Consider the following 19,304-nt stretch of genomic DNA (forward strand, 5'->3'; position numbering starts at 1 on the left):
ATTGTATTCGCTTCTGCCACCATCGCTGGCAATGCATTCCACACAAACACCACTCTTTGTTTTAAAACCTTAGCTCTGACATCTCCTCTGTACCTACTTCCAAGCAGCTTAAACCTATTCCCCCTCGTGTTAGCCGTTTCTGCCCTGGGAAAAAGCCTCTGGCTATCCACACGACCAATGCCTCTCATCATCTTATACACCTGCATGAATTTCCTGCATGATTTTCTCCGGGCTGAACAAGACGATGAGCTCACTGTGGTTGTGACGTTGTTCAGGGCTCCGGACGAAGTTGGTTAAACTCCTTCTCCGCTCTTTTCAATGTTTTGTGTCATTTTCACCTATTTTAAAGGACTGTGCCTCAGACAGCTGGGTTGTTGCAATTTTTACGTACCAGCAGCAATAGATCACTAACGGAGTCAGGTTTCGATGTTAAAACCACCCTCTTCATTAGTATCTACTCCAAATCTAAAAGATTGAACGAAATAAACAGCAATTAACGGTGTTGTACGTATTCCAAACTATCAAACTTGGGAAACAATGCTTAAAGTCTTAAGATGGTAAAGTGGAAAAGTTCAGTAATCTACGGAACAAGTGAGTGAGAGGAGAGATTTGTAAATCCACACGAAGATGTAGAGAGAAGGCAACTACGAAGAATTCCACACACATTCCACGCTGGGTGAACGGAATAACAGTCGCCGAAGATCTTATCCGTCGATTAGTTCCGAAATACACTTAGAAATATCACCAGGTGACAGTCACAAGAATATCGTCTTCGGGTGGTTACCACAAAACACCCCGATTCCGGGTAAGGGAAATCCACACATATGGATTATACGAAGTGACAGTCACACATCCGTTGTGCACTGCGTGCCGATGATCAACCCAATCTTTTGGGCATAGCAGTGACAAGCTGAAGTCTCTCTCACTCTTCCTCTCTTCCTCTCCCTCTATCTCTCTCTCTCCCCTCCCTCTCCTCCCCCCTCTGTCTCTCTGTCTCTGCTGCAGCGCCTGTCTGACGTCACAGCCCCGCCTCACTCAGGCACTCAAAGCGACACTCACAGTAAACGAATCTGCGGTCTCGTAACACAATGCACCTCTGAAGTCTGACAGCAGACTAGCGAGTGAATCTTCGATGGAGCAGAGTCAGAAACCAAAGAGTTGCCAGCCTGAGCCAGGGCTTTGCGGCTCCAGACAGAGATGGGGTCTGGAGTTTACGAGGAGGAGGAGGAATCAGACCAGCAGGATATGGCTACAAAGGGAAGATCAGAAAAATTTGGAAACTGGTTGACCGAAAAAAAAGATGGTTAGTTTCTGCAAAATACTAGTGGGAATCAAAAGATCAGGCAGCAATTGTGGAAAGGGATAAATAAACAACTTTTAGACCGAGCCTCTTCAGCATGCCTAGACTGTGGACTCCGCTGCTTAGTTGCTACCTGAACTGCAGAGCTCCTCCAGCATTTTGTGTGTGTGCGCGTCTCTGTATGTCCAGCCACTGCAGAATCTCTTGTGTTTTATATCCACATTTTACTTTGGCATTAAATACACGTTGATATTGAGTATATTGTTCATGTGAGCCGCTTCCTGCGTTAAAAAAGCTGCAGACTTTTTCTATATACCCGAAAAAAAATGAGATATGGACATTGAACCGGTACTTCAAGAACTGTTTAATGGCACCGGTATTACCCAAAAGGCCCTGCGCGAATAAATCTTAGCAGGCGCTGAAGCACTGATGAACTGCGCAGGCGTCAGGCTGACGACGTCCCCGAGTATCACGCATGCGCGCAGCACACGAGGCCTTGAAAATGTCGGTTGCAGGTAAGAGTGATTTTCCGTGTTTTTATCTTAAACACCGACTTCGGGATAATTCCTCTGAATTTCGGACACCGTGACCAGCAATCCGGGGACAGTCCTGTTCTCTTCCCTCTCTCTCAGCCCCACGATCCGTACACGGGCCCCGGGGAGCTCCCGGCTGATGAGGGAATGGGAACCGATGGATCTCTCAGACAGAGCTGAGCTCCAGCTATCTAAATGCAAGGATTAGGAACTCGGAGAAAGGGAACAAAACCCGTCTGTGGACACTCTCTGGAGGTCCAAGATTCGTATGTTACACGACCGCTGGACTAAGTGTGTAAATGTAGGAGTGGACTATGTTGAAAAATAGATGTGCTGGATTTTCTAAAATTGACTCCTACCTTAGGCCACAAACTTATCTGTCACTCCTTATTTATTTATTTATCTATCTATCTATTTATTTATATATATATATATATATATATATATATATATATGTATATGGAAAAGCAGTATAACATTAGATGATCATCACCATAAGATGAAAGTTGAAACCTTAGCCTTTGCTTTAAATCAGTACTTAGTCTTTCCTGTGATTAGAAAATCGGAATCTTGGTTAAATTACTGGACATAAAGTATGGTGAGGTGCAGTGCTAGCATTGTAGATTAGCAAAGATTCTACTTTGGATTGGACTTCCAGAGCACAGTTACTGGATATCCACAGGACAGTACTGTCAAAGACTAAGATGGTACTTTCAAATAGCATTGGAAAGGAAATGAGCGGGAATTTTTACAGTGATACAGGGCAAGAGAAGGATTGGAATTGAGAGGATAGTTCTGATTGATGATCTCCATTCATGCCAACAATAATTTTATAATAATTATTCTGTGATTCTGTGTGAAGCTTTCCCTGGTCATTTGCCACCTCTTCTTGTGATTCTGCTCCTAAATGTGAAAACTTGGAGATGTGAGTTTAAAATTATGCCATTGAACTGGTTGTAAGAATGGATCACACCTATTGGTCCTCATTTGCTTCATTCAGAGCCTTGTCAATAGCATAAATAACTGAATAAACATTTCATTAGAATGGGGTGGATTAAACTGAATATATAGGATCTTTAAATTATACCCCTTCCCACTTATTATTTTCACTGGAAAAGAGATGTTGAAATTCTAAGTAATCATGACTAAAGTGTAATATGGTTTTAGAAAAAAAGCTCAAGGTCAAATAAGCGTGAAACATCTGGCGAGCATTTTATAGGAAGGGACATTAAAGACATTCATCATTGATGCTGATTTTTCCTCCCAGCACTGCTGCAAATACACAAACCACTCCAGCTCCCTTCAGATCTACTCCATGCTGTGCCTCATGAAACAGCCAAGATTAGCAGTTCACCATCTGTGGGAAAAATTGAGTACAAATACCTAATAAGATTGGGATGTGTACATTTTTCTATACACACGAAAAGAATGAAGTATGGACATTGAACCGGTGCTTGCACAAATGTTTAATGGCACCGTGATTACCCATAGGGCCATTCATTAAGAATTTCGCCGGCGCTGAAGCGCCGATGAAATGCGCAGGCGTCAGGCTGAGGACGTCCCTGAGTTTCAGGCATGCGCGCAGTACACAGAAGGCTTTGAAAATGTCGGATGCAGGTAAGAGTGATTCTCCGTGTTTTTATCTTAAACACAGACTTCGGGATAATTCCTTTGAATTTTGGACACCGTGGCCAGCAATCCCGGGACAGTCCTGTTCTCTTCCCTCTCTCTCAGCCCCACGATCCGTACACGGGCCCCGGGGAGCTCCCGGCTGATGAGGGAATGGGAACCGATGGATCTCTCAGACAGAGCTGAGCTCCAGCTATCTAAATGCAAGGATTAGGAACTCGGAGAAAGGGAACAAAACCCGTCTGTGGACACTCTCTGGAGGTCCAAGATTCGTATGTTACACGACCGCTGGACTAAGTGTGTAAATGTAGGAGTGGACTATGTTGAAAAATAGATGTGCTGGATTTTCTAAAATTGACTCCTACCTTAGGCCACAAACTTATCTGTCACTCCTTATTTATTTATTTATCTATCTATCTATTTATTTATATATATATATATATATATATATATATATATATATATATATATGTATATGGAAAAGCAGTATAACATTAGATGATCATCACCATAAGATGAAAGTTGAAACCTTAGCCTTTGCTTTAAATCAGTACTTAGTCTTTCCTGTGATTAGAAAATCGGAATCTTGGTTAAATTACTGGACATAAAGTATGGTGAGGTGCAGTGCTAGCATTGTAGATTAGCAAAGATTCTACTTTGGATTGGACTTCCAGAGCACAGTTACTGGATATCCACAGGACAGTACTGTCAAAGACTAAGATGGTACTTTCAAATAGCATTGGAAAGGAAATGAGCGGGAATTTTTACAGTGATACAGGGCAAGAGAAGGATTGGAATTGAGAGGATAGTTCTGATTGATGATCTCCATTCATGCCAACAATAATTTTATAATAATTATTCTGTGATTCTGTGTGAAGCTTTCCCTGGTCATTTGCCACCTCTTCTTGTGATTCTGCTCCTAAATGTGAAAACTTGGAGATGTGAGTTTAAAATTATGCCATTGAACTGGTTGTAAGAATGGATCACACCTATTGGTCCTCATTTGCTTCATTCAGAGCCTTGTCAATAGCATAAATAACTGAATAAACATTTCATTAGAACGGGGTGGATTAAACTGAATATATAGGATCTTTAAATTATACCCCTTCCCACTTATTATTTTCACTGGAAAAGAGATGTTGAAATTCTAAGTAATCATGACTAAAGTGTAATATGGTTTTAGAAAAAAAGCTCAAGGTCAAATAAGCGTGAAACATCTGGCGAGCATTTTATAGGAAGGGACATTAAAGACATTCATCATTGATGCTGATTTTTCCTCCCAGCACTGCTGCAAATACACAAACCACTCCAGCTCCCTTCAGATCTACTCCATGCTGTGCCTCATGAAACAGCCAAGATTAGCAGTTCACCATCTGTGGGAAAAATTGAGTACAAATACCTAATAAGATTGGGATGTGTACATTTTTCTATACACACGAAAAGAATGAAGTATGGACATTGAACCGGTGCTTGCACAAATGTTTAATGGCACCGTGATTACCCATAGGGCCATTCATTAAGAATTTCGCCGGCGCTGAAGCGCCGATGAAATGCGCAGGCGTCAGGCTGAGGACGTCCCTGAGTTTCAGGCATGCGCGCAGTACACAGAAGGCTTTGAAAATGTCGGATGCAGGTAAGAGTGATTCTCCGTGTTTTTATCTTAAACACAGACTTCGGGATAATTCCTTTGAATTTCGGACACCGTGGCCAGCAATCCCGGGACAGTCCTGTTCTCTTCCCTCTCTCTCAGCCCCACGATCCGTACACGGGCCCCGGGGAGCTCCCGGCTGATGAGGGAATGGGAACCGATGGATCTCTCAGACAGAGCTGAGCTCCAGCTTTCTAAATGCAAGGATTAGGAACTCGGAGAAAGGGAACAAAACTTATCAATCACCCATCTGTGGACACTTTCTGGAGGTGCAAGATCCGTACGCTCCACGACCGCTGGACTAAGTGTGTAAATGTAGGAGTGGACTATGTTGAAAAATAGATGTGCTGGGTTTTCTAAAATTGTCTCCTTCTACCTTAGGCCACAAACTTATCTATCACCCCTTTTATTTATATATAGCAGTATAACATTAGATGATCATCACCATAAGATGAAAGTTTAAATCTTAGCCTTTGTTTTAAATTAGTACTTAGTCTTTCCTGTGATTAGAAAATAGGGATAAAGTATGGTGAGGTACATTGCTAGCATTGTAGATTAGCAAAGATTCTACTTTGGATTGGACTTCCAGAGCACAGTTACTGGATATCCACAGGACAGTACTGTCGAAGACTAAGACAGTACTTTCAAATAGAATTGGAAAGGAAATGAGAGTGAACTTTTGCAGTGATGCAGGGCAAGAGAAAAGGATTGTTGTTGAAAGGATAGTTCTGGTTGATGATCTCCTTTCATGCCAACAATAATTTTATAATAATTATTCTGTGATTCTGTGTGAAGCTTTCCCTGGTCATTTGCCAGCTCTTCTTGTGATTCTGCTCCTAAATGTGAAAACTTGGGGAAGTGAGTTTAAAATTATGCCATTGAACTGGTTGTAAGAATGGATCACACCTATTGGTCCTCATTTGCTTTATTCGGAGCCTTGTCAATAGCATAAATAACTGAATAAACATTTCATTAGAACGGGGTGGATTAAACTGAATATATAGGATCTTTAAATTATACCCCTTCCCACTTATTATTTTCACTGGAAGAGAGATGTTGAAATTCTAAGTAATCCTGACTAAATTGTAATATGGTTTTTAAAAAAAAGCTCAAGGTCAAATAAGTGTGAACCATCTGTCGAGCATTTTATAGGAAGGGACATTAAAGACATTCATCATTCATGCTGATTTTTCCTCCCAGCACTGCTGCAAATACACAAACCACTCCAGCTCCCTTCAGATCTACTCCATGCTGTGCCTGATGAACCAGCCAAGATTAGCAGTTCACCATCTGTGGGAAAAATTGAGTACAAATACCTAATAAGGTTGGGATGTGTACATTTGTCTCCCAATTTATGATGTAGGAGCATTGATATTATGCTGCTTTGTGCGTAAAATATACAATCCTCTTTGTTCAATTCTTTATTAGCTAGTGAACTTGCAAGTTTGCTTCATGGAGTTAAGCAATTTAATTTTAAACAACAGCATGAATTGATAAATGTTACCAATTTTAAATAGCAAAAAGTTTATAGTATTTTTTTCCTGGGAAAAAATAGAAGGGGGAGAAAGAAGACTTTTGGTCTGAAGTTTGAATAGTGTTATGATGTGACTGCATTTTTCGAAAGAAAAGAACAAAAATTGTAGTTATCCAAATGCAGAAAGGTTAATACTACATTAAATGTGAATTACGATTAAGAGATCCAAGATAATGTTAATTTAATAAAATAATTTAAATCCAATTATTGCTTTAAATCTACATTATACGTTCAAGAATGCATTTTAGGTAGCTCAACACCTCATGCAGGTCAGTCAGGTATCTCTGCTCCCTTTAAACTTGCACGTTTCTGTTTCCGAGATGCCTTTGAAACTTACTTTGACCTTATTTTCTGAGCTTCTTTTAAACTTGCAGGTTATGTGGAACATATCATTCTATAATGTGATGTCTAAAAACAGTGATTTGGAAGTGAGGTATGATGTATTAATATGAGAACATCTAATAATACAGAAAATCTGCTGGTCCGACACCCAAGACCCAACCATGGCAGGTTCACTAAGTTTTACTGTGGTTCGTCACATGTTTGGAGGGCTGTCGCCTGAAAGTAATGATCATTAATCACCATCAATGTTACATAGTTCACACTGAAAATAAAAGCACAGGGGAGAAATCGGCCTCTGCCACACCTTTTTTTCAGAGTGCTCAGTGGTTCATTTGAAATCAGGTCCAGAATTTTCCTGCACTTCTGATGGGAAATCTGTTGGATGTGTTTCTGACAAACATAAACCCAAAAAATGTAATGAGTCAATGCACCAAGTGGATTGAACACCAGCACTTTTGAACAGTGTGTTTCAGCCTATTCTGTTTCAATCTTTATGAAATGTGAAATAATATGAAAGGTCTAGAACAAGGGTGGGCAAACTTTTTGACTTGTGGGCCACAAAGGGTTCTAAAATTTGACAGGGGGGCCAGACCAGGAGCAGATGGACGGAGTGTTTTGGTAATACACCTCATAAGAGAAAATAAAATATCATGGGATATGTAGAAAACATGTGCTTTAATTTCAATTGAAAATGAACAAATGCATTACAACAAAATATCTGTCTTTGAAGTCCCATGGTATTTAGCTATTTATTGAAATGACTTTTAAAACACTGAAAATTAAATGAATAAAATACAGCTTTTTTAAATAGTAACAGTTATTATTTTAAAGCACTGAAAATTCTGTTATCCTTCAAGGTATTATCATCATCACTCTCCTCCTGACTGTCTTTATTTCAAAACCGGTAGGAGATGCAGGTCTACTTGTCCTACTCCTTCTTATTCAATTGTCCACTGTGCCAAAACTCAACAACGACCAGCACAAAGGCAGAACAATACCAGCGTGCCAGTATGCGGAGCGCGTTATTGATCTGGAGTGCATTTTTTATTTTGAGAACGTACGTGCACCTGCGTACTACTCGTGTCCATCACTTAACAGGAATGACATGTAACATGTAAGGCTTATTGAAAAAAATATTTTCAAATGCATTTTTTACATAACACAACGAAGAAACTTATTTTTAATTTCAGTGGGAACAGTGTTGTTGGTCTCCCTTTTTAGTTAGCGCATCAAAGTCTGGATTTAGTTTTGTTGTGGCGATTCTCAGGATGGATCTGAGGGGTTGGTCAGTTAACTTGGATCTGTGGCTGGCTTTGTTGATGTTCATGACGCTGAACGCCTGTTCACACAAATAGGTCGAGCCGAACAAAGAGTAAAGCGCAAATGTGGAGTAATACGCTGCACCTCAACAAAGGTCAATGTATATAGAGTGCGTCATCTATTGGGAAAACGCCAGAATTGTGGGGAAAAGACGTTAACAAGGTTTATTAATATAATTTCATCAAGTTCTGCGGGCCGGATTAAAAAGCTTAACGGGCCGCATATGGCCCGCGGGCCGTAGTTTGCCCATGCCTGGTCTAGAACTTGATAGAGGGCTAAAAGATTACGAGAGGCATAGACAGGGTGGATAGTCAGTACCCGTTTCCCAGGGCACCAACAGCAAACACCAGAGGGCATATGTATAAAATTAAGGGAGGAAAGTTTAGGGGAGACATCAGGGGTAAGTTTTTTTTTTCACAGAGGGTTGTGAGTGACTGGAATGACTTGCCAGGGATGGTGGTGGAGGCTAAAACATTAGGGGTATTTAACATCCTCTTGGACAGGCACATGGATGAATGAAAAATGGAGGGTTACGGGGTAGTGTGGGTTTAGTTCTTTTTTTTAAGGTTTATATGGGTTGGCACAACATGGAGGGCTGAAGGGCCTGTACTGTGCTGCAGTGTTCTATTCTGTGGCTCTAAAATCTTTTACATCACCAGTTGAGAAAATCATCTTTGTTCTACCTCCAATCACAAAGAGGAAATCTGCAGATGCTGGAAATCCAAGCTACACACACAAATTGCTGGAGGAATTCAGCATTAGTACTCTTTTCCATAGATACTGCCTGACCTGCTGAGTTCCTCCAGCATTTTGTGTGTGTTGCTTGTTCTACCTCCTCTCGGTCTGCATTTTTCTACCAGTGAGAACACGCTTCCACCAATTCTGTCTGGCTACATAATGATATCAAACACCTTTGCCCTGGGCAACAAGTAGCCTTCACATCAGAAATGTGCCAGACTCCAGGGAGACAGACTACTGTCCTTAAAGGCAGTATTCCTTGGCATTACCATCACTGAGTTCACCACTGTCAGTCACCTGGGTGAGACTTCAGGGGAAATACTTATGTACAATACTTCGTGTATTGTGGTGATGCAAGAGTTGCTGGAGGATTTTCAAGTGGGAAGAAGAGGAGTGATATTTGGAAATCTGAAATTGAAAGCATCATTTAGCAAGAAAATCACAAATAGGTGGTTTGCAAAAGCAGCGGCGAGTAAATCCTTCATTAACCTGTTACTTAGGTTGTGTGAGAGTGCAGATGAACTCAATCAAGACTCAACCAGAGGAGATTAAAGTTCTTACTGACAGTGATTTGCTCGCTGTTGAAATGAATACCTCTCTATATAAAATTCAGTTTGCACATGTTGTTGTCACTGGGTAAAAATTGTACAGTACAAGGTTTTGCACACACTGGTCATTACAAATTAGAGGGGATATTGGTGGGAAGGCGGGGAGACCTCCAGTGTCCCTGACGCCCTCACGTAGAAGGTGTATATCCAGCTGCACTTTAAGGAGTTAGAGCTGGAACTGGATGAATTCCGCATCATCCAAGCGTCAGAGGGTGTGATAGGTATGACGTGCAGAGAGGTGAGTTACACCCAAGGTGCAGGACACAGGAAACTGGGTGAGAGTCAGGAAGGGGAGTGAGGTTAAATAGCCATCGCCGAGTACTCTTGTTGCTATCCCACACAACAACAGGTGGACACTTTAGAAACTGTTGGGGGGAATTACCTGGCAGAGGAAAGTCAAAGGGGTGATAGGGGATTTGTTAGTTAGTGGAACAGAACTAGAAAGGGACGAATATCCTAGTGGCAAGGCTTGCTGGTGCTCCCCTGTGGGGTGGGTGGTTAAACTAAAGTTGCAGGGAGGATTGGAGCCAGAATGACAGAACAGATAGTGGAGAGGTTGAATTGAATCGAATTAACTTTATTACTTACATTCTTCATACACGAGTTGTGAAATCTTTATGTTATGTCACTGTCTAAGTGTGCAATGTTAATTTTAGTTTATAATAAATAGTATGTACAACAGGACAGTCAGGATAAATAAAAGTACAATTGTATCAGCATGAATTAATCAATCAGAGGGCCTGGTGGAAGAAGCTGTCCCTGGGCCTGTTGGTCCTGGCTTTCAGGCTGTGGTACCGTTTCCCAGATGGTAGCAGCTGGAACAGTTTGTGGTTGGGGTGACTCTGGTCCCCAAAGATCCTTTTTACACAGTGGCCCTATTTACACACCTGTTTTTGTCAATGTCCTGAATAGTGAGAAGTTCACATCTACATATGCGCTGGGCTGTCCGCACCACTCTCTGCAGAGTCCTGCAACTGAGTGAAGTACAGCACCCATACCAGGCAGTGATGCCGCCCGTCAGGATGCTCTCAATTGTGCCCCTGTAGAAAGTTGTTAGTATTTGGGGCCCCGTTCCACACTTCCTGAACCGCCTGCGGTGAAAGTGGTGCTGTTGTGCCTTTTTCACCACACAGCCAGTATGTACAGACCCGGTGAGATCCTCGGTGTTGTGTGTGCCAGGGAACTTAAAGCTGTTCACCCTCTCAACCCCAGATCCTGGGTCAGCCTGTCTCCATTTCTCCTGTAGTCTGCAGCCAGCTCCTTTGTTTCAGTGACATTGAGGGCAAGGTTCTGTTTTTGACACCAAACAGATGTCATTCAGACCTCAGGACATGAGATTACGATATTGTAGCCATTACTTGGACTTGCTTGCGCCCAACAGTCTGAGGGATTTCAAGGAACAAATCTGTAGAGAGATTGCGGACTATGCCAAGAAACAAAGGTTGTTAAAGTGAGTGATTTTAACTTTCCGTTTATTGACTGGAATCCTAGGCTGTAAAAGGACTAGATGGGGTAGAGCTTATTAAATCTACCTTAATCAGTATGTAAAATTCCCGATGTAGAAGTGTGCAGTAAGCTATTGGGAAGTGATCTAGGGCGAGTGACAGAAATTAGTGTATGGGAACACTTTGTATCTACTGATCATGAGATTCCAAGTAAATACAGAAAAGCAGAGGCCTGGACCTCTCTTGAGATTCTAAATTGGAGAAATCCAATTTTTATGATACTTACAAGGATTTGACAAGTGTGGATTGGGACAGGATGTTTTTTAGCAAAGGAGAACTTGGTAAGTGGGAGTTCTTCAGAAGTGAAATTTTAAGGGTGTAGAGTTTGTATGTGTCTGACAAAATAAAAGTTGAATGGTAACTAGTGCAGGGAATCTTGGTTTTCAAGAGATATTGAGGCCCTGGATATCTCGTTCCTCTAAATGCCGCGGACTGTTGTTGCAACCAAAATTCATTAATGACAGTCATTTCATAATTCCACTCCCGAACTCATCTGCCTTTCCTTTAGTTGTCTTCTGTTGGATTCTAAAAGCTTCCTAATGGTCCTTTGCTCTTTTGTTTGCCCTCTCCTCTGATTTTATGTTGGTTTTGGTTTCTCATTTAACCCACGGTTGTGCCCTGCTGCCATTCCAATGCTTCCACGTCTTTGGGATGTATCGATTACTCAGCTCTCGAATTGCTCCCAGAAACTCCAGCCATTGCTGCTCCGTTGTCACTCCTACCTTTTCCCTTCCAAACAAGTTTGGCCAGCTTCTCTGTCACAGAAACATGGAGAAGTTCAGTACAGAAACAGGCTATTTGGCCCATCTAGTCAATGCCATTGCACAGGGATCATCACCCTCCGTACCCCTACCATCCAGGTACCTGTCAAACTTCTCTTAATGGTGAAATCGAGCTCATATTCACCACTAGTGCTGACATCTCATTCTACACTCTCACGACCATTTCAGCAAAGAACTTTTCCAAATGTTCCCATTAAATTTTCACCTTCCCCACTTACCCATGACCTCTGGTTGTCATCCCACACAACCTCAGTGGAAAAAGCTGCTTGCATTTACCCTATCTATACCCTCATAATTTTGTTTACTTCTAACAAATCCTCAGAGCAATGTAAAATTTCCTTGTTTATGTTTGGAGCCTTTTTTAGGTGTATAAGATGATGAGGGGCATTGAGTGTGTGGATAGCCAGAGGATTTTTTCCCAGCATTAAGATGGCTAACAGGATGGGGCACAGTTTTAAGGTGCTTGGAAATATATGCGGAGGGGATATCAGGGGTAGGTTTTTTACACAGAGAGTGTTGGATGTGTCGAATGTACTGCCAGCAGCGGTTGTCGAGGCGGATACAACAGGGACTTTTAACACTCTCTTAGAGCTCAGAAAAATAGAGGACTATGCGCTAGGGAAACCCCAGTCAGTTTCTAGAGTAAGTTACATAGTCGGCACAGCACTGTGGGCCAAAGGGTCTGTAAGGTGCTATAGATTTCTATCATTCTATGAAATTCAAGGGAAATCTCCAAACCCACGGAGTGGTGACTAGTAGTGAATAGTGGGGAAGTTACTGGAACGTATGTGCAAGAACCGGAAATATAAGTATTTGGATAGATGTGGACTGATTAAGGATAGACAGCATGGCTTTGTGCATGGTAGGCCATGTCTAACCAGTCTTACAGAGTCTCTTGAGGAAGTTATCAGGAAAGTGGTTGAAGACAAGGCAGTGGATGTTGTCTACATGGACGTTAGCAAGGCACTTGACAAAGTCTCATATGGGAGGTTGGTCAAGAAGTTTCAGTCACTCAGCATTAAAGATGAGACAGTAAATCGGATGAGACACTGTCTTTGGGAGAAGCCAGAGTGTGGCAGCAGATGGTTGCCTCTCTGACTGGAAGCCTGTGACTAGTGGTTGCCACAGGGATCACTGCTGGATCTGTTGTGGATTGTCATCTATATCAGTAATCTGGATGATAGTGTGGTTAACTGGATTAGCAGATTTATGACTACCAAGACTGGTGGTGTTGTGGACAGCGAGGAAGACTATCATGGCTTGCAGTGCAATCTGGACCCCCTGGGAAAATGGTTTGAGAAATGGAAAATGGAATTTAATTCAGACCAGTGTGAGCTGTTGCACTTTGGTCTGACCTACCAAGGGAGGTCTTTCATAGTGACTGGTCGGGCACGGAGGAGTGTTGTAGAAGAAAGGGACCTGGGAATACAAGTCCTTAATTCACTGAAAGTGGTATCACAGTTCGATAGTGACGGAAAGAAAGATTTTAGCCCATTGGCTTTCGTGAACCAAATACTGACAATAGATGGATATTATGTTGACTTGTAAAAGAGGCCTAATTTGGAGTATTGTGTGATGTTTTGGTCACCTACCTACAGGAAAGATTTAAAAGAGATTCAAAGATTTCAGAGAAAATTCACAAGGCTGTTGTCAAGTTTGGAGGACTTGGGTTATAAGGAAAGATTGAACAGGTCAGGACTTTATTCTCTGGAATGTAGAAGATTGAGGGGAGATTTGATTGTGGTAGAGGGGCACAGATAGTGTAAATGCAAGCTGGCTTTCTCCACTGAGATTGGGTGGGACTTCAACCAGTGGCCAGGGGTTAAGGGTGAAAGGTGAAATGTTAAGGGGAACATGAGGGGAAACTTCTTCACACAGATGGTCATCTGGGTGTGGAATGAGCAGCCAGCACAAGTGGTGCATGCGAGCTCGATTTCAACATTTAGGAGGTTCGTGTAGGTACCTGGATTGTAGGGGTGTGGGAGGGGCAATTTAAATAGTTCAGCACAAGACTAGATGGCCCAAAGGACCTGTTTCTGTGTTGTACTTTTCTACAAGAACCTGAAATATTACAAAAATTCACTCTAACCCCTTTTAACAGCTGTGCGGACCAACCAGTCATCTCAGCAGGAATTTTTTTACATGGTGTTAAAGCTGTAGCACTTTAAGTTAATAATACATAAAAGAAAATCCCAGATGCACATCCACAAAGACAATTTGCGTGAGACTGGTTCAGTTACTGTGGGGCCAGGCACCCATGCAGCTCAGCAGGAACGGGGAATAATACCAATGGAGAGAGTCAAACTGAGCCAGGTCACAGATTGGAGATGGCAGAAATGCCCCATTCTTATAGAGACAGGAAGAGCATCAGAGAGTTTGATGGTCTTCCAGATACCAGCACTGTGCCCAGTCAGAAGATGATTTCTCTGTCCAACTTGGGTTGAACCTCACTGTAACCGTGTGATACCAAGTCAAACCATGGCAACTCAAGTTATCTCATCTGAAATGTTGTCCTAAACCCATTGATGGATTTTGTAAATCTTTTCACAGGTTAAAAACGAGAAGGAATTTGTCGTGGGGATCTCAAACAGAAAACGCCAGTTTTGCTGTCTCTGTCTGGATATTTAAGAAGTGGAGCGAGGGATTCAATCGACCATCCTTCATGCTCAGACTGTGGAGAGGGATTCAATTGATCATTTGACCAAATAGCAAGCCAGTCATCTTACACAGGAGAAAGGCTGTTCACCTGCTCAGACAGTGGGAGTAGATTCACTCAGTTATCACAATTAAAGGTACATCAGCAAGTTCACACTGGGCAAGGCCATTCATCTGTTCTGTGTGTGAGAAAGGATTCAGTTGGACCTGTGGACACACCAGTCAGTTCACACCACACCTGGTAGAGGCTGGTGATCTGCTGAATTTCTGGGAAAGGATTCACTCAGTCATTTGACCTTATGGCTCACCAGCGAGTTCACACTGGGGAGAAGCCATTCACCTGTTCAGTCTGTGGGAAGGGATTCACTCAGTCATCCAACCTACGGAGTCCCCAGCGAGTTCACACTGGGGAGAGGCCGTTCACCTGTTCAGAATGTGAGAAGAGATTCACTCAGTCATCCAACCTACGGAGTCCCCAGCGAGTTCACACTGGAGAGAGGCGCTTCACCTGCTCAGTCTGTGGGAAGAGATTCACTCATTCATCCGCCCTACACAGACATCAGCGAGCTCACACTGGGGAGAAGCCGTTCACCTGCTCAGTCTGTGCGAAGGGATTCACTCGGTCATCCAACCTACTGGTACATCAGCGAGTTCACACTGGGGAGAAGCCATTCACCTGCTCAGAATGTGGGAAAGGATTCAGTGAGTTATCCAACCTACTGGTACATCAGCGAGTTCACTCTGGGGAGAAGCCATTCACCTGCTCAGTCTGTGCGAAGGGATTCAGTCGGTCATCCAACCTAAGGAGACATCAGCGAGTTCATACTGGGGAGAAGCCATTCACCTGCTCAGAATGTGGGAAAGGATTCAGTGAGTTATCCAACCTACTGGTACATCAGCGAGTTCACACTGGGGAGAAGCCATTCACCTGCTCAGAATGTGGGAAAGGATTCAGTGATTTATCCAGCCAACTGAGACATCAGCGAGTTCACACTGGGGAGAAGCCATTCACATGCTCAGAATGTGGGAAAGGATTCAGTGAGTTATCCAGCCTACTGAGACATCAGCGAGTTCACACTGGGGAGAAGCCATTCACCTGCTCAGAATGTGGGAAAGGATTCAGTGAGTTATCCACCCTACAGAGACATCAGCGACTTCACACTGGGCAGAAACCGTTCACCTGTTCAGAATGCGGGAAGAGATTCACTCAGTCATCCCACCTACAGAGTCATCTGCCAGTTCACACTGGGGAGAGGCCATTCACCTGCTCAGACTGTGGGAAAGGATTCACTCTGATATCCCGCCTACAGAGACATCAGCGAGTTCACACGGGGGAGAAGCCGTTCAACTGCTCAGACTGTGGGAAGGGATTCACCCAGTCATCCGACCTACGGAGTCACCAGCGAGTTCACACAGGGGAGAAGCCATTCACCTGCTCAGTCTGTGGGAAGAGATTCACTGTGTCATCCCACCTACAGAGTCATCAGCGAATTCACACTGGGGTGAAGCCGTTCACCTGTTCAGAATGTGGGAAGGGATTCACTCAGTCATCCAACCTACGGAGTCATCAGCGAGTTCACACTGGAGAGAGGCCGTTCACCTGCTCAGAATGTGGGAAGAGATTCACTCATTCATCCGCCCTACAGAGTCACCAGCGAGCTCACACTGGGGAGAAGCCGTTCATCTGCTCAGAATGTGGGAAGAGATTCACTCATTCATCCGCCCTACAGAGACACCAGCGAGCTCACACTGGGGAGAAGCCGTTCATCTGCTCAGAATGTGGGAAGGGATTCACTGAGTCATCCTACCTACAGAGACATGAGAGTGTTCACACTGGTGAAAAGCCGTTCAATTGCACAGAATGTGGGAAACGGTTCACTCTGTCATCCAACCTTCTGAAACACCAGCGAGCTCACACTGGGGAGAAGCCGTTCATCTACTCAGAATGTGGGAAGAGATTCACTCATTCATCCGCCCTACAGAGACACCAGCGAGCTCGCACTGGGGAGAAGCCGTTCCTCTGCTCAGAATGTGGGAAGAGATTCACTCGCTCATCCGACCTGCAGAGTCATCAGCGAGTTCACACTGGAGAGAAGCCATTCCCCTGCTCAGAATGTGGGAAGAGGTTCAGTCACTCACGCTCCCTGCAGAGACACCAGTCAGTTCACACTGGGGAGAAGCCGTTCATCTGCTTAGTCTGTGGGAAGAGATTCACTGAGTCATCCAGATTACTGGAACATCAGCGAGTTCACACTGGGGAGAAGCCGTTCATCTGCTTAGTCTGTGGGAAGAGATTCAATAACTCATCCAGATTGCTGGAACATCAGCGAGCTCACACTGGAGAGAGGCCATTCACCTGCTCAGAATGTGGGAAGAGATTCACTCACTCTTCCACACTACAGAGACATCAGCGAGTTCACACTGGAGAGGAGCCATTTACCTGCTGAGAATGTGGGATAGGATTCACTCAGTCATTCCAACTACTGGCACACCAGTCAGTTGATATGAATCCCTAGGTTTTGTTTGCTGTGGACTGTCATTTTAAGAGAGAGAGATTAGGAAGTTTAATCAGTCTGACTTGCAGCTTGTTTACATCACTCACAGCTTGTTTAGTTTTAACTGAGGACACAGACACTCAGAGTCAGACGGAGATGAAGGAGGAAAAATGGAAAGATCGATACAAGGGAAATAGGTGCCCGCAAGTGTGGGTTAATTATCAATTCATCATACATCGAATGTGTGGTTGTCACCTCGTTTGATCCATAGGAGTGGATCTGATTTGGGGTATCATGTGAAGACCACCGATGTGTTAACCCTTGCCTGGGTGTGGTGTGGTAATTCACTTGAAGACGATACGTCTTGTGACAAGTCACTTTGGGTGATAATTATTATGTGGATTTGGAAGGATGACAGATAATATCTACAGTGACTGTTCTCTTGTTTTACCACCATGGAACCTGTGGAATTCGACATAATTGCCTTCTCTCGACATTTACCCTGGATTACATATATCTCTCTCATCACCTATTCTGTGGTTGAACTGAACTTTCATACTTTACCATCTCAAGACTCCAAGCCTTGTTCTCCCCAAGCTCAATAGTTTTGGATTTATATTTACACACATATATACACATAACACTGTTAACTTTTGTTTATCTTGCTTAAGTTACTACATTATAAGTCGATTCTAATAAAGATAGTTTTAAGATCAAAAACAGACTCCTGGTGTAGTCTTCACGAGGAAATCTGCAGATGCTTGGAATTCAAACACACACAAAATGCTGGTGGAGCACAGCAGGCCAGGGAGCATCTATAAGGAGAAGCACTGTCAACGTTTCAGGCCGAGGCCCTTTGTCCGGCAGTCTCAGGCAGTCCTGATGAAGGGTCTCGGCCTGAAACGTCGACTATGCTTCTTCTTATAGATGCTGCCTGGCCTGCTGTGTTCCACCAGTATTTTGTGTGTGTTGTTCCAGGTGTAGTCTATTGGTGCTGATTCTTTTTTAAAGCTTTACGATTCATAACAAAATTGGGGCCTGCATCCGGGATATGAACATCTATGGGGGCGTCGTCATTAATTATCGATTTCATTGGGGAAGTCCCTTTTGATTTATTTGTGTGTGGAAAATCAGCAGCGGATGCTGATTATTGTTTGGAAGCAGCAACCTCTGAGGCATTAGAGGATGCCAGAAGGATTGAGTTGTTGAGTCTTGTTAGAAGGTTAAAACTTGTTATGTTGAAATTGACAATGAGGAGGGCACAGTTGCAGAGGATAACAGCTGAACATTATGTTTCTGAGAGTGTGTTTAAAGTGGAGGAGTTGGAGGTGTTTCCTGAAAGTAAATCTAGTGAGCTTGAGCTCCAGTATGAGTGAGAAAAATTAAAGATGGAGGCTGCGGAAAGGCAGAGGCAGTTTGAGGCTATCGAGGCAGAAAATCAGAGAGGAGGCAGAAAAACAGAGGGAGGAAGCAGAAGGACAGAGGCTATTCGAGCTGGAAAAGATACAGTGGTTGCAGCAAAGGGGTCTAGCGTTAGACTCTGGTGATGAGTTTGAGGCCAGTTAGGAAATTAAATTGGTACCTCCATTTGATGAGACAGAGGTTGATAAATACTTACAGCATTTTGAGAAGGTTGCTTAGAATTTAAAGTGGCCAAAAGAGGGTTGGTTCTCTTACAAAGGGGGAGGTTTAGCAAGCCTATTCTGCTTTGACAGTTGATGAAGCAGCTGATTATGACATAGTGAAACAGGCTGTGCTCAAAGCTTATGAGTTGGTCCCAGAATCATACAGGCAAAAGTTTAGAAATTTGTGGAAATCTGTGAACCGGACATATGTAATTTGCTTATGAGAAGTCTGTGTGTTTTGATTGCTGGTGCACATATATGATGATATATATGATGATGATAAATATATGATGATTTTAATAGCTTGAAAGAGTTAGTTTTAATTGAAGAATTCAAAAAGTGTGTCCCTGATGACACAAAAACATATTTAGATGAAAAGGATGCTGCCACTTTGCAGGAGTCTGCTAGATTAGCAGATGAGTTTGCTTTAACTCATAAGTTTAAGTTTACCCAGAATAAGAGCTTCCAAAAGAGTAGCAGGGATCACCAGGGTAAACGCGAAATTATAGCTGGGACTAGTGACAAGTGTAAGGATGAAGGGAAGCAGTTGAAAGAGAAATATTCTGGTCTTGCTTGTTACTATTGTAAGA

The 19,304-nt window shown here is 43.1% G+C and overlaps 1 protein-coding gene across 2 annotated transcripts; it reads left to right on the plus strand.

The window, feature by feature from the left end:
* The first annotated feature begins 2,887 nt into the window (after positions 1-2,887).
* LOC132390076 (zinc finger protein 850-like) lies at positions 2,888-17,853 on the plus strand. 2 transcript variants are annotated; one of them, XR_009510773.1, is made up of 3 exons: positions 2,888-3,450; positions 4,746-5,095; positions 6,311-7,731. XR_009510773.1 is itself a non-coding variant. In XM_059962670.1 (3 exons), the coding sequence occupies exon 3, from the start codon at positions 14,894-14,896 to the stop codon at positions 17,039-17,041; it is 2,148 nt and encodes a 715-aa protein (XP_059818653.1). In that variant the 5' UTR covers positions 2,888-3,450; positions 4,746-5,095; positions 14,490-14,893; the 3' UTR covers positions 17,042-17,853. The 2 variants fall into 2 exon arrangements, 1 of the variants encoding a protein (XP_059818653.1); XM_059962670.1 differs by lacking the exon at positions 6,311-7,731 and adding an exon at positions 14,490-17,853.
* Positions 17,854-19,304: the final 1,451 nt, after the last annotated feature.

The sequence above is a fragment of the Hypanus sabinus genome, unplaced genomic scaffold, assembly GCF_030144855.1.
Source record: "Hypanus sabinus isolate sHypSab1 unplaced genomic scaffold, sHypSab1.hap1 scaffold_757, whole genome shotgun sequence".
Classification (NCBI taxonomy): Eukaryota; Metazoa; Chordata; class Chondrichthyes; order Myliobatiformes; family Dasyatidae; genus Hypanus; species Hypanus sabinus.